General features: G+C 46.3%; 1 protein-coding gene across 1 annotated transcript in view; it reads left to right on the top strand.

Annotated features, from left to right (window-relative positions):
- The first annotated feature begins 281 nt into the window (after positions 1–281).
- The window catches only part of ankmy1 (ankyrin repeat and MYND domain containing 1), a 32,719-nt gene continuing 17,533 nt past the window's right edge, over positions 282–15,467 (top strand). The window contains exons 1-6 of the mRNA XM_034180793.1: positions 282–434; positions 1,722–1,868; positions 1,944–2,129; positions 7,514–7,764; positions 7,881–8,097; positions 8,326–8,502. Coding sequence (XP_034036684.1) covers positions 282–434; positions 1,722–1,868; positions 1,944–2,129; positions 7,514–7,764; positions 7,881–8,097; positions 8,326–8,502 — 1,131 coding nt within the window. The remainder of the gene's footprint in view (positions 435–1,721; positions 1,869–1,943; positions 2,130–7,513; positions 7,765–7,880; positions 8,098–8,325; positions 8,503–15,467) is intronic.

Here is a 15,467-nt window from a genome sequence, read left to right as displayed (position 1 = left end):
GTTGCATGGCGTGTTAACTTTTGGATAATCCAGTGGAATTGATATTTTTAATGTTAGTTTGTTGGTATTTCATACAAAGCATGTAGCGGGTAAAGACTGCGCATGCGCACCTCTGTCAGGCCGAGCGAACCCACTCCGTTGTCATGGCAACCACTGCCGCAGCATAAACTTGGCCCATAATTGACATTTCAGTGTGCAGCGTACGGTTTTCCTGGACTATTTTCAGCTGTTTTTTTTTTTGTTTTTTTTTATTAGTTAAATAGTTTGGTGGTTGTGCAAAAATGTTGCCGACCGCCGACAGAAGCTGTGACCCGCCGGCCACAGAGAGAGCTGGAGTCTGTTTTGGAGAGTGGACCGACGGGTCCGCATACGAGGGAGAATCTGTTCATGGATTAAAGCACGGCAAAGGAAAGTACACGTGGACCAACGGAGAGGTAAAATAACAGAGATATTCTGATAAAAGTCTGTACAAAATGACGTTTTCTGAGCGTAGCCTCATGTAGCGCAGAAAATTATGTTGGCAGATTTGCTAAGTGTGTTTGTGTTTGTGTTTGTAAATTGAGTTCATGTCCAAAAAGTGCAATTTATTCTAAATAAAACTGACCTCAGAAGTCAAAAGGTTACGCCATTTGTTTCCTCCATTTGTTAGCTTTAAATAATTAGCTGATTCTCAGCTCTCAAGATAGTCAGATGCTCTTTTGTTTTTTAGTTTTTTTAACTTTGCTCCTTTTGGATTAAATTTATAACCACAAAGTGAATCTTTCACTGTAGTAAAATAGAAAGTTATGTGATCCACAACGCGAGCGCATTTGTTCGTCTCATATTTAGTGGCTTGGGGCGACTTCTGTTGAGATTTGGAGCTGCATAAGGATGATTCTTAGACTACGGGCACTCACAAACTATATTCTAGCAAACTAACTATGTAATGTGTGAGTGTCTTATATAGTGATATAAGTCCTTTAGAAACTATTACAAATACAACTGTCATAATTTCTGTTCAAACGTGAAAACAATTGTTTATGGGTGATTCTTAGACTACGGGCACTTATTATGTCCTTTGATCATATTGTATGAAAAACAGAAAAAAGGGGAAATTTCACACTTTTATAGTTATCTTTACAATGAAAGTGTGTTAAGAAATTTGTTCTAGTAGTCTATGATGACTTTTTCACCTTTTTTCAGCATCATTATATGCAAATATTGCCGTTTTGTGCTTGTCCCACACCCAGACTTTTGATCTTCAATGATAAAAATGAATGGTAAAGAAACGTTTTTTCTAATGTTTTAAAATATCTGAATAAAATATCAGTAAAATAATCAAAACATAATTGGGGTATTCAATGTCATACAACTGTTGTGATTTTTTTTAAACAAAATGTAGTTGTCCCACACTATTGCCGTAATTTCCACCACAACACTAATGTCCCTTTAAACAGTTTGTATGAAAGATTGTTTGGGTAGTTTCTATGGAGATAAACAGTGACATCAGAGCACATGTATATAGCGCCAAATCACAACAAACAGTTGCCCCAAGGCGCTTTATATTGTAAGGCAATGGTGCGGTGGAAATTACATTTACAAGGCCAATAGTGCCCGTAGTTAAAGAATCACCCATAAATAAATAGAATTGACTTTTTTGTGTTTTACAATTTGGTGTCTTATAAATTTATAGTTCAGTGATCGAATAAATCACCTTCTCTTAATGTTTCTGCTCCTTCCAGTACTACGAGGGCACTTTCTATAAAGACTACAGGCATGGTCATGGGGAATACTGCTGGCCCACAGGCCACAAGTTTATTGGCAAGTACTACCTCAACCGGAAGGAAGGATATGGACTACAGCTGTTCCCTGATGGAGCTAGGTTTGAGGTAAACAGGAAGGTAGACTGGAAGGAAGTGTGTATGCAACAGTAAGTTATAGCAAACCTCTCATTTCCTTTGAAGGGTTTGTACCATTTTGACCAGCGGTTTGGTCCTGGTGTGGTTACTTACAAAGATGGGCGTCAGGACGTGGGACTGTGGCATGGCACGCGCCTGCTAAGGCTCTGCACCAGTCTGAAGGAGGGCTTCAGCCTAAAGAACATTCCAGGATACGCTTCATATATGAACCCTGCTGCCTCCCCGACTCAGGTACATGCTGTCTGCTGTATGATCCATAAGCACCAGAACCAAACCATTTTGACACCTGTATCTAGAGATTTATCTTTATAACCGTTTGATGTATTTTTCCACTGGAATATTTTTTCATTCATAAGAAAATAGTCTAATCTGACTTTTTCTCTCAGTCTCGTCATATCTACAACCCCTGGCAAAAATTATGGAATCACCGGCCTCGGAGGATGTTCATTCAGTTGTTTAATTTTGTAGAAAAAAGCAAATCACAGACATGACACAAAACTAAAGTCATTTCAAATGGCAACTTTCTGGCTTTAAGAAACACTATAAGAAATCAGGAAAAAAAATTGTGGCAATCAGTAACGGTTACTTTTTTAGACCAAGCAGAGGGAAAAAAAATATGGAATCACTCAATTCTGAGGAAAAAACTATGGAATCATGAAACACAAAAGAACGCTCCAACACATCACTAGTATTTTGTTGCACCACCTCTGGCTTTTATAACAGCTTGCAGTCTCTGAGGCATGGACTTAATGAGTGACAAACAGTACTCTTCGTCAATCTGGCTCCAACTTTCTCTGATTGCTGTTGCCAGATCAGCTTTGCAGGTTGGAGCCTTGTCATGGACCATTTTCTTCAACTTCCACCAAAGATTTTCAATTGGATTAAGAGCCGGACTATTTGCAGGCCATAACATTGACCCTATGTGTCTTTTTGCAAGGAATGTTTTCACAGTTTTCGCTCTTTGTCAAGATGTATTATCATCTTGAAAAATGATTTCATCATCCCCAAACATCCTTTCAGTTGATGGGATAAGAAAAGTGTCCAAACTATCAACGTAAACTTGTGCATTTATTGATGATGTAATGACAGCCATCTCCCCAGTGCCTTTACCTGACATGCAGCCCCATATCATCAATGACTGTGGAAATTTACATGTTCTCTTCAGGCAGTCATCTTTATAAATGTCATTGAAACGGCACCAAACAAAAGTTCCAGCATCATCACCTTGCCCAATGCAGATTCGAGATTCATCACTGAATATGACTTTCATCCAGTCATCCACAGTCCACGATTGCTTTTCCTTAGCCCATTGTAACCTTGTTTTTTTCTGTTTAGGTGTTAATGATGGCTTTCGTTTAGCTTTTCTGTATGTAAATCCCATTTCCTTTAGGCGGTTTCTTACAGTTCGGTCACAGACGTTTACTCCAGTTTCCTCCCATTCGTTCCTCATTTGTTTTGTTGTGCATTTTCGATTTTTGAGACATATTGCTTTAAGTTTTCTCTCTTGATGCTTTGATGTCTTCCTTGGTCTACCAGTATGTTTGCCTTTAACAACTTTCCCATGTTGTTTGTATTTGGTCCAGAGTTTAGACACAGCTGACTGTGAACAACCAACATCTTTTGCAACATTGCGTGATGATTTACCCTCTTTGAAGAGTTTGATAATTCTCTCCTTTGTTTCAATTGACATCTCTCGTGTTGGAGCCATGATTCATGTCAGTCCACTTGGTGCAACAGCTCTCCAAGGTGTGATCACTCCTTTTTAGATGCAGACTAACGAGCAGATCTGATTTGATGCAGGTGTTAGTTTTGGTATGGGGGTGATTCCATAATTTTTGCCAGGGGTTGTAGCTGGCAGTCCCCTGTCTGACCACGTTGTGTCTCTAGACTGATGTTGCTGGGTGCTATATAGTCGTGATGAGTTGTGGGTCACGCTGCCAACTAGATTCTCTCTCAGGGACTTTCTATGTGGACATTTTTTGTTCTTGGCAAGTCTTTTATTCACTTGATTCTTGTTACTGTTAGAATGGTCGAAGCAGTTGGCCAGCCCTCTAAGTCTGGTCTGCTTGAGGTTTCTTTCTCAAAAACACCTGAGGGAGTTTTTCCTTACCACTGCTGCCTACATGCTTGCTCAGGGGGCTTGGTAAGATTAGACTTTACCCTTCTGAAGTGCCTTGGGGCAACTGATGTTGTGATTTGGCACAGATAAATTTAATTAATCTGTACGTAACAATCTAGTGAACCAAAAAAAATTGGTTAAAAAAACACTTCTTCTTCTTTGTCTTTCGGCTGTTCCCGTTAGGGGTCGCCACAGCAGATCAATCGTTTCCATCTCACCCTGTCCTCTGTATCTTCCTCTGTCACATCAACCACCTGCATGTCCTCTCTCAGCACATCCATGAACCTCCTCTTTGGTCTCCCTCTTCTCCTCCTGCCTCGTGGCTCCATCCTCAGCATCCTTCTCCCTATATACACTGGGTCCCTCCTCTGCACATGTCCAAACCATCTCAATCTCGCCTCTCTGACTTTGTCTCCAAACCGTCCCATTTGAGCTGTCCCTCTGATATGTTCATTCCTAAACTTGTCCATTCTTGTCACTCCCAAAGAGAATCTCAACATCTTCAGCTCTGCCACCTCCAACTCTGCCTCCTGTCTTTTTGTTAGTGCCACTGTCTCTAAACCATACAACATAGCTGGTCTCACTACTGTTTTGTAAACTTTCCCCTTCACCCTTGCTGATATTCTTCGGTCACAAATCACTCCTGCTACCTTTCTCCACCCACTCCACCCTGCCTGCACTCTCTTCTTCACCTCTCTACCACACTCTCCATTACTTTGAACAGTTGACCCCAAATATTTAAACTCATCTACTTTCACCACTTCTACTCCTTGTAACTGCACTATTCCACTGGGCTCCCTCTCATTCACACACATGTACTCAGTCTTGCTTCTACTGACTTTCATTCCCCTTCTCTCCAAAGCATATCTCCACTTCTCCAGACTAGACTCAACTTGCTCTCTACTCTCACTACAGATCACAATGTGATCTGCAAACATCATAGTCCATGGGGACTCCTGTCTGATCTCATCCGTCAACCTGTCCATCACCACTGCAAACAAGAAAGGACTCAGAGCTTCCTTGCTAATCTCTTGTTCTTCCTGATTTACTCTCACCACATCATCCAGCCTTTTCTCTCGCTCATTTTCTTTATTAATCAACTCTGCAAAATATTCCCGCCACCTTCTCAGCAAACACTCCTCACTTGTCAGCACATTACCATGTGCATCTTTTACCACCCTAACCTGCTGCACATCCTTTCCAGCTCTGTCCCTTTGTCTGGCCAATTGGTACAAGTCCTTTTCTCCTTCCTTACTATTCAACTTCTTGTACAGCTCGCAATATGCCTTTTCCTTTGCTTTTGCCACTTCTCTTTTCGCCTTACGCCGCATCTCCTTGTACTCCTGTCTACTTTCTTCATCTCTCCGACTATCCCAAAACTTTTTCACCAACCTCTTTCTCCTTATGCTTTCCTGGACCTCTTCATTCCACCACCAAGTCTCCTTGTCTTCCTTCCACTGTCCAGATGTCATACCCAGTACTGTCCTAGCTGTCTCCCTCACCACATCTGCAGTACTTTTCCAGTTGTCCAAAATTGCTTCCCCTCCAACCAGTGCTTCTCTCACCTGCTTGCTAAATTTCACACAACAGTCTTCCTCCTTCAGCTTCCACCATCTGATCCTTTGTTGAGCTCTCACTCTCTTCTTCTTCTTTACCTCTAAAGTCATCCTACAAACAACCATCCTGTGCTGTCTAGTGACAGTCTCTCGTGCTACCACCTTACAGTCTGTGATTTCTTTTAGCTTGCATCTCCTATAAAGAATGTAGTCCACCTGTGTGCACCTTCCTCCACTCTTATATGTTACCCTGTGCTCTTCCCTTTTCTTAAAGTAGGTATTCACCACAGCCATTTCCATCCTTTTTGCAAAATCAACTACCATCTGTCCTTCCCCATTCCTATCCTTGATACCATATCTACCCATTACTTCCTCATCACCTCTGTTCCCTTCACCAACATGCCCATTGAAGTCTGCTCCTATCACCACTCTCCACCACCTCATCTAACACACTCCAGAAATCTTTCTCCTTCATCTCACAGCCAACCTGTGGGCAATATGCACTGATGATATTCATCATCACCCCTTCAATTTCCAACTTCACACTCATCATCCTGTCAGACACTCGCTTAACCTCCAACACACTTTTACCATACTCTTCCTTTAAAATGACCCCAACGCCATTTCTCTTCCTGTCCTCACCATGGTACAACAACTTGTACCCACCGCCGATGCTCCTGCTCTTACTTCCCTTCCACTTGGTCTCTTGCACACACAATATGTCTACCTTTCTCCTCTCCATCATATCAGCCAGCTGTCTCCCTTTACCAGTCATACTACCAACATTCAAAGTCCCCACTCTCATTTCCACCATTCTAGTTTTCTTCTTCTCCCGCTGTTCGTGGCAACGTTTTCCTCCTCTTCTTCGTCATCTTCGCCCAGCAGTAGCCCAATTTCCACCTGCACCCTGTTGGGCACTAGCACCGGTGGCGGACGTTGTTAATCCGGGCCGGGACTGATCCGGTATGGGAATTCGATTCTGAGTCTGCATAGTTCGGTTGGCTTGTTTTACGCCGGATGCCCTTCCTGACGCAACCCTCCTCATTCATCCGGGCTTGGGACTGGCACTCAGAATGTACTGGCTGCACACCTCATGTGGCTGAGTTTGGTTAAAAAAACACAACATATATAAATCAAAGTACTACTTGATTTAAATGAAAGGTAGCAAATTATACTACAAAGGGAAATTTATATTCAAAATGCCATATATCATAATTCAGAGCAGGTCACATGACCTGCTCTCGGACATGGCTCTTCAGTCCACCCAGCTTCAGGTCTTGGTTGATGAAGTGGCCTACAACAGACTAGTATCTAATCCAGGGGAATCCTGGACTCTCATCTGCTTAATGCTATGGAATTTTGGGATAAGCACTGGACCAAATAGTCCTCGGGTCCTATAAAAGATTGAATTCTTCTATCTTGTAATATGGATGAAAGGGGGAAAAACATGACTTGGTTCTGCCTCTGGATCTGGATTCACAGCAAAATTGGATGTGTTTTTGGCCTATGACCCACCGCTTTGTGATAATTAATGAAAATTTGTCCACAGATTTTGGTGACATCCAAACAAACAGACACAAGTGAGAACTAGTAAAACATATAATAAGGGGCAACAGAATGTACTATAAGTGTCGATTCTGCCACCATTTAATTAATTGATTCCAGTACTGTACCCAACGGACTACTCGTGCATTTGCTTTTTAACCTTCTTGCACTTAGGTAAAAAGTTGTAATTGACTCATTAAAGGTTGCTTATAGTGCTTCTCATTTCTCCCAGTGAAAACAATATACATTTTTTTATATTCAGCTCATATGAACAAATAGTTTCATTTTTGTCAATGAGTTCACTGCAAAGTCAATTACTGATGTTGTGCTTCAGTCTGAAAATTTATGTTTCATTTATTCAGTGTACTATTGACACTAGACCCTGTTTCCCTCAGGTGGACCTCCAGCTGAGTCTCTGTACAGATCTGCAGTTTGACGATGACGTTATCCTTCCACCTGACATTGAGAGTTATTCAACAGACGGCGACCATTTGCCGCTGCCGCCTGGACGGAGACGATTGTTGGATGAACACTTTCATGATGAGCTGTGGGAACCGGACGCTCAGTTGTATCGAGGCTATGAGCGAGACCCGCTATGCAGTCTGCCGTTACAAACCCGCATGGAGGCCCACATACACACACACAGGTCTGACACAGATGAACAACAACTACTGGTACTGGTTCTTTGTCACTGACTTTCAGGTAATGCAATATACAGTAAATGGATGTGACTGAAGAGAAAATTGTTAATGTGTCTCTCAGACTACAGGCAGCGACTGTGGGCTGGGACGTGACATCGGTTCTGGCTCTGAACAGAAGCAGTTTTGTCTGTAAGGGGCCGTTGGAAGTCAGCTCAGAGCTGCTGATCCAGCAGGCCTCTCGAGGGGAACAGCAGGACGTCTCACAGATCCTTCAGACCAACATGGTCCATCCTGATGTATCAGATTCACTGGGACACACTGCATTGATCGCTGCCACCGTAAATTAACAACACTGACAATACAAGACTCCACCCACAAAATAATCCCATCATGAATGATAAAGTCAGATGATGTCACACACACACGCGCACACCTTGTAATCGCTACTCTTGGATGCATGCTGGGACTAGTCTTTACAGCTTTCTGTCTGCTTTTCTCAGAAATTTGTCTCCAGCTCTGCTGCTGGTTTCAAGTGTTTGTTTTTCTTTTTTTTCATCTGTCCTCAGGTTAGCTGCCATAATGATGTGATTGATATTTTGTTAAATATGGGTGCTGATATTGACAAGTTGAACTGTGAAGGTTTGTCTGCCCTGGCTGTGTGCATTGTCCTCTACTATCCCGCTTCATCTCTGCACGTCACCATCACAGGGCAAGTACCCGGTGACTGTCCAATCAAAACAGAGGTAAAATTCTTCTTCATGCACTGTTCCTTTTTTCTGTTGTATTTTTTTTTAAACAAGCACGATATGAATCCACACTTATCTGCATGTATGTGTCATCAGGTTCATTCACAGCCAAAATGTGGCAGCAGTCCCAGGATCAACCAGGACCCACCTGATACAAACCACAGACCTCATTCCAGTCATACAGTCATGGGATGTAATACAACCGAGACTCAGCCCTCTGAAGCGTAAGGATTCAGCAGCAGTAACGTCATGTTTTTGACCTTTGGCCCCTTGAGTATAGGGTACATGTGATCACCTCAGTTCATCTGTTTGGGCAGGATAACACAATGGACAGTGTTGGGAAGGTGTCGTGACACGGACCCACAACAGGGGGCGTTAATGAACGGACAATGGATAAGCCAAAAGTAACAATTTAATGTTGTGAATCGCACAACGAAATTCAGACAATAACAATACTGTGGATTGTCAATTATACACAAGGCGACGTGTGGGCAGGCTCGAAGATAGAAGACGTCTGGCGAGAGAAGAGCCGGATCCCACACAGCTTCCACCACCAACGGATCTGAAGAACACCGGAGCTGCCAAGCCCTGCGCCCCAGGTGGCCACTGTCCTCAGCAGTCAGACCCGGTACTGCTGGCAGAAACAGAAACAGTTAGTGGTGGGTGTGTGAATACACACCCAGCAATCTTACAGTGCTTAGTCCTCCAGGAGGGAAAACCTCCACCTCCAGATACAGAATCACCCGTGCAGCACCTGTAGGTCTCCTTCCTGGATGGAGTGAGAGACGAAGACCGTCGTCCTCTCACTGTCCGCCAATCCAGCCTTCAATAGACCCCGCAGGAACACGGCTGCACACAGGCTGCTGTTTACAACAATGAATAATCACAGCAGAGAAAATTACCTGAATGGTAGCTGATTTCTCGGCGGGGAGGTGGAGTTGCAGCCCGGCTTTTATGGAGGATGAAGTTGATGAGTGACAGCTGGTGTTGATGATGTGTGACAGCTGTCACTCCAGTTGTTCCGACGCCCTCTCATGCTTGAAGCCCGCACTCCAAGCAGGGCGCCATCTGGTGGTGGTGGGCCAGCAGTACCTCCTCTTCAGCGGCCCACACAACAGGACCCCCCCCTCAACGGGCGCCTCCTGGCGCCTGACCTGGCTTGTTCGGGTGACGGTTGTAGAAATTGGCCAGGAGGGCCGGGTCCAGGATGAAGCTCCTCTTCACCCAGGAGCGTTCTTCGGGTCCATACCCCTCCCAGTCCACCAGATACTGGAACCCCCGACCCTCACGACGGAAGTCCAGGAGCCGACGCACGGTCCATGCCGGCTGCCCGTCGATGATCCAGGCAGGAGGCGGTGCAGGCCCAGGGGTGCAGAGTGGGGAGGTGTGATGGGGTTTGAGACGTGACACGTGGAAAACCGGGTGGATCCACAGTGAAGCTGGCAGCTTTAGCTTCACTGCGGCCGGACTGAGGACCTTGAGGATGGGAAATGGTCCGATGAACCGGTCCTTGAGTTTTTGTGACTCCACTTGCAGCGGGATGTCCTTGGTCGATAACCACACCTCCTGCCTGGGCTGGTATGTAGGGGCCGGGGAACGCCGGCGGTCTGCATGGGCCTTGGCCCTCGTCCAGGCTTTCAACAGGGCAGAACGGGTGGTCTGCCACACCCGGCGGCACCTCCTGAGGTGGGCCTGGACTGAGGGCACACCGACCTCTCCCTCCACAAGCGGGAACAATGGGGGCTGGTACCCCAGACACACCTCAAACGGGGAGAGGCCGGTGGCAGACGACACTTGGCTGTTGTGGGCGTACTCGATCCAGGCCAGATGGGCGCTCCAGGCCGTCGGGTGCGCGGAGGTCACGCAGCGGAGGGCCTGCTCCAGCTCCTGGTTAGCCCACTCTGCCTGTCCATTTGTCTGAGGGTGATACCCGGACGAGAGACTCACGGTGGCCCCCAGTTCCCTGCAGAAGCTCCTCCAAACCTGGGAGGAGAACTGAGGACCACAATCCGAGACGATGTCCGCTGGTATCCCATGCAGACGCACGACGTGGTGGACCAGGAGGTCTGCCGTCTCCTGGGCCGTCGGGAGCTTCGGGAGGGCCACGAAGTGGGCCGTCTTGGAGAACCGGTCCACTATTGTGAGGATGGTGGTGTTGCCCTGGGACGGCGGGAGGCCCATGATAAAGTCCAGTCCGATGTGGGACCAGGGGCGGTGAGGCACCGGTAGGGGCTGGAAGAGTCCCGAAGTCCTCTTGTGGTCGGCCTTGCCCCTGGCACAGGTGGTACAGGCCTGGACGTAATCCCGGACGTCAGCCTCCATAGATGCCCACCAGAAGCGCTGCTGGACCACTGCCATGGTTCTGCGCACCCCAGGATAACAGGAGAGCTTGGAACCATGACAGAAGTCCAAAACCGCAGCTCTGGCCTCTGGTGGGACGTATAATTTGTTCCTCGGGCCGGTCCCCGGGTCCGGGTTCCGTGTCAGGGCCTCCCGGACGGTCTTCTCCACGTCCCAGGTGAGGGTGGCCACGACACTGGACTCGGGGATGATGGTCTCTGTTGGGTCCGACAACTCGGCCTTGGCTTCCTCTTCGTGCACCCGGGACAGGGCATCCGATCGTTGGTTCTTGGTCCCGGGAAGGTATGTAATCTGGAAGTCAAAGCGCCCGAAGAACAGTGACCAGCGGGCTTGCTTGGGGTTCAGCCGCTTGGCGGTCCGGATGTACTCCAGGTTCCGATGGTCCGTGAAAACCGTGAAGGGCACCGTCCCTCCCTCCAACAGGTGTCTCCACTCTTCAAGAGCCTCCTTCACCGCCAGGAGTTCCCGATTGCTGACGTCATAATCCCTCTCAGCCGGGGTCAACCTGCGGGGAAAATAGGCACAAGGGTGGAGAACCTTATCGGACTCCCTGCTCTGGGACAGCACGGCTCCTATCCCTGAGTCAGAGGCATCCACTTCAACTATGAACTGGCGATTAGGATCAGGCTGCACCAGAACTGGTGCAGACGAGAACCGGCGTTTCAACTCCCTAAACGCGGCCTCGCACCGATCCGACCAGGTGAAGGTGACTTTAGTGGAGGTCAGGGCAGTCAGGGGGCTCGCTACCTGACTGTAACCCTTAATGAACCTCCTGTAGAAATTTGCAAAACCGAGGAACTGTTGCAGCTTCCTACGGCTTGTTGGTTGGGGCCAATCTCTCACCGCCGCAACCTTGGCCGGATCAGGGGCGATTGAGTTGGAGGAGATGATGAACCCCAGGAAGGACAAAGAAGTACGGTGGAACTCGCACTTCTCTCCCTTCACAAACAGCCGGTTCTCCAATAACCGCTGCAGGACCTGACGTACATGCTGGACATGAGTCTCAGGGTCCGGAGAAAAGATGAGTATATCGTCTAGATATACGAAGACAAACCGGTGCAGGAAGTCCCGCAAGACGTCATTAACCAATGCTTGGAATGTCGCGGGGACGTTAGTGAGGCCAAACGGCATGATGAGGTACTCAAAGTGACCTAAGGGGGTGTTAAATGCCGTCTTCCCTTCGTCTCCCTTCCGGATCCGAACCAGGTGGTACGCATTCCTAAGATCGAGTTTGGTGAATACTTGGGCTCCATGCAGGGGCGTGAACACCGAATCCAACAGAGGTAATGGGTATCGATTATGAACCGTAATCTCGTTCAGCCCTCTGTAATCGATGCATGGACGGAGTCCGCCGTCCTTCTTACCCACAAAAAAGAAACCTGCACCCATCCGGGAGGTGGAGTTCTGGATCAACCCGGCAGCTAAGGAGTCCCGGATGTAGGTCTCCACTGATTCTCGTTCCGGACGTGAGAGGTTGTACAGCCTGCTGGACGGGTACTCAGCGCCCGGGATCAAATCGATGGCGCAATCGTACGGTCGGTGCGGGGGAAGAGTAAGAGCCAGATCTTTGCTGAAGACGTCAGCAAGATCATGGTACTCCTCCGGCACCGCCGTCAGATTGGGGGGGACTTTGAGCTCCTCATTAGCTGTCACACCGGGTGGAACCGAGGATCCTAAACATTCCCGGTGGCAGGTTTCGCTCCACTGCGTCACATCCCCAGACGGCCAATCAATCCGGGGATTGTGCTTCGCCATCCAAGGATAACCCAAAATCACACGGGAGGTAGAAGGTGTTACATAAAACACGATCTCTTCCCTGTGATTCCCAGACACAACCAATGTCACGGCTGTTCAAGCGATGGTTGACGCCCCTCGGGATCCATGACGCTGGCCGAGAAATCCTGTTGGGAAGGTGTCGTGACACGGACCCACAACAGGGGGCGTTAATGAACGGACAATGGATAAGCCAAAAGTAACAATTTAATGTTGTGAATCGCACAACGAAATTCAGACAATAACAATACTGTGGATTGTCAGTTATACACAAGGTGACGTGTGGGCAGGCTCGAAGATAGAAGACGTCTGGCGAGAGAAGAGCCGGATCCCACACAGCTTCCACCACCAACGGATCTGAAGAACACCGGAGCCGCCAAGCCCTGCGCCCCAGGTGGCCACTGTCCTCAGCAGTCAGACCCGGTACTGCTGGCAGAAACAGAAACAGTTAGTGGTGGGTGTGTGAATACACACCCAGCAATCTTACAGTGCTTAGTCCTCCAGGAGGGAAACCTCCACCTCCAGATACAGAATCACCCGTGCAGCTCCTGTAGGTCTCCTTCCTGGATGGAGTGAGAGACGAAGACCGTCGTCCTCTCACTGTCCGCCAGTCCAGCCTTCAATAGACCCCGCAGGAACACGGCTGCACACAGACCGCTGTTTACCACAATGAATAATCACAGCAGAGAAAATTACCTGAATGGTAGCTGATTTCTCGGCGGGGAGGTGGAGTTGCAGCCCGGCTTTTATGGAGGATGAAGTTGATGAGTGACAGCTGGTGTTGATGATGTGTGACAGCTGTCACTCCAGTTGTTCCGACGCCCTCTCGTGCTTGAAGCCCGCACTCCAAGCAGGGCGCCATCTGGTGGTGGTGGGCCAGCAGTACCTCCTCTTCAGCGTCCCACACAACAGACAGATCTGTATTAATGTCTAAACATTTGGTGAATTATTCAGTCAGAATTTTTGGTATTTACGTGTCTAGTAAGGGTGCAAAAAAAAAAACTGCCACATGTTACATGTAGGGGAAACCAGGACACGGTGAATCAGTAGCTATATCTGCAGAACTACATCTATATTTGCAGCAGTTATGCCATATTTGTATGCATACAGACATCCCAATTATAAATTAGTTTTTAATTTATAATTTGAATTAATTTTTGGATACATTAAGGCTAAAACTAAGTGGCAAGTGAAGTCAGTTTTTTCCTATCAAAAGTAAATTTTGTGGATGTCAGTGTCTTTGTATTTATTTCTCACAAAGGTGGCCCAAAAATTGTTGTTAGAAGACTACCACGTCCAACTGATGAGTATGTGTTATGTCTTCTCCAGACTGTCAGCTATTTGATAACATTACTTGTGTGTCACATGCACCCGGGGCACAGTGAATCAGTCTAGAAAGTGATTTACTGAGCCCCAGTATCAAGTGGATGACAAATATTACTTGTTGAAGCTTATACATTTATTTTTCCATGAATTATTTCTATAATGATATAGAAATGGTCTTGTTAGGAGAGACGGCATCCATCCCACTTTGGATGGAGCAGCTCTCATTTCTAGAAATCTGGCCAATTTTCTTAAATCCTCCAAACCGTGACTATCCAGGGTTGGGACCAGGAAGCAGAGTTGTAGTCTTACACACCTCTCTGCAGCTTCTCTCCCCCTGCCATCCCCTCATTACCCCATCCCCGTAGAGACGGTGCCTGCTCCCAGACTACCAATAACCAGCAAAAATCTATTTAAGCATAAAAATTCAAAAAGAAAAAATAATATAGCACCTTCAACTGCACCACAGACTAAAACAGTTAAATGTGGTCTATTAAACATTAGGTCTCTCTCTTCTAAGTCCCTGTTGGTAAATGATATAATAATTGATCAACATATTGATTTATTCTGCCTTACAGAAACCTGGTTACAGCAGGATGAATATGTTAGTTTAAATGAGTCAACACCTCCGAGTCACACTAACTGTCAGAATGCTCGTAGCACGGGCCGGGGCGGAGGATTAGCAGCAATCTTCCATTCCAGCTTATTAATTAATCAAAAACCCAGACAGAGCTTTAATTCATTTGAAAGCTTGACTCTTAGTCTTGTCCATCCAAATTGGAAGTCCCAAAAACCAGTTTTATTTGTTATTATCTATCGTCCACCTGGTCGTTACTGTGAGTTTCTCTGTGAATTTTCAGACCTTTTGTCTGACTTAGTGCTTAGCTCAGATAAGATAATTATAGTGGGCGATTTTAACATCCACACAGATGCTGAGAATGACAGCCTCAACACTGCATTTAATCTATTATTAGACTCTATTGGCTTTGCTCAAAAAGTAAATGAGTCCACCCACCACTTTAATCATATCTTAGATCTTGTTCTGACTTATGGTATGGAAATAGAAGACTTAACAGTATTCCCTGAAAACTCCCTTCTGTCTGATCATTTCTTAATAACATTTACATTTACTCTGATGGACTACCCAGCAGTGGGGAATAAGTTTCATTACACTAGAAGTCTTTCAGAAAGCGCTGTAACTAGGTTTAAGGATTTGATTCCTTCTTTATGTTCTCTAATGCCATATACCAACACAGTGCAGAGTAGCTACCTAAACTCTGTAAGGGAGATAGAGTATCTCGTCAATAGTTTTACATCCTCATTGAAGACAACTTTGGATGCTGTAGCTCCTCTAAAAAAGAGAGCTTTAAATCAGAAGTGCCTGACTCCGTGGTATAACTCACAAACTTGTAGCTTAAAGCAGATAACCCGTAAGTTGGAGAGGAAATGGCGTCTCACTAATTTAGAAGATCTTCACTTAGCCTGGAAAAAGAGTCTGTTGCTCT

This window comes from Thalassophryne amazonica, chromosome 10 (genome assembly GCF_902500255.1).
Source record: "Thalassophryne amazonica chromosome 10, fThaAma1.1, whole genome shotgun sequence".
In the NCBI taxonomy this organism is placed as follows: Eukaryota; Metazoa; Chordata; class Actinopteri; order Batrachoidiformes; family Batrachoididae; genus Thalassophryne; species Thalassophryne amazonica.
Note: the sequence above shows the minus strand (reverse complement) of the source record. Positions and strands in the feature narration are given on the sequence as shown.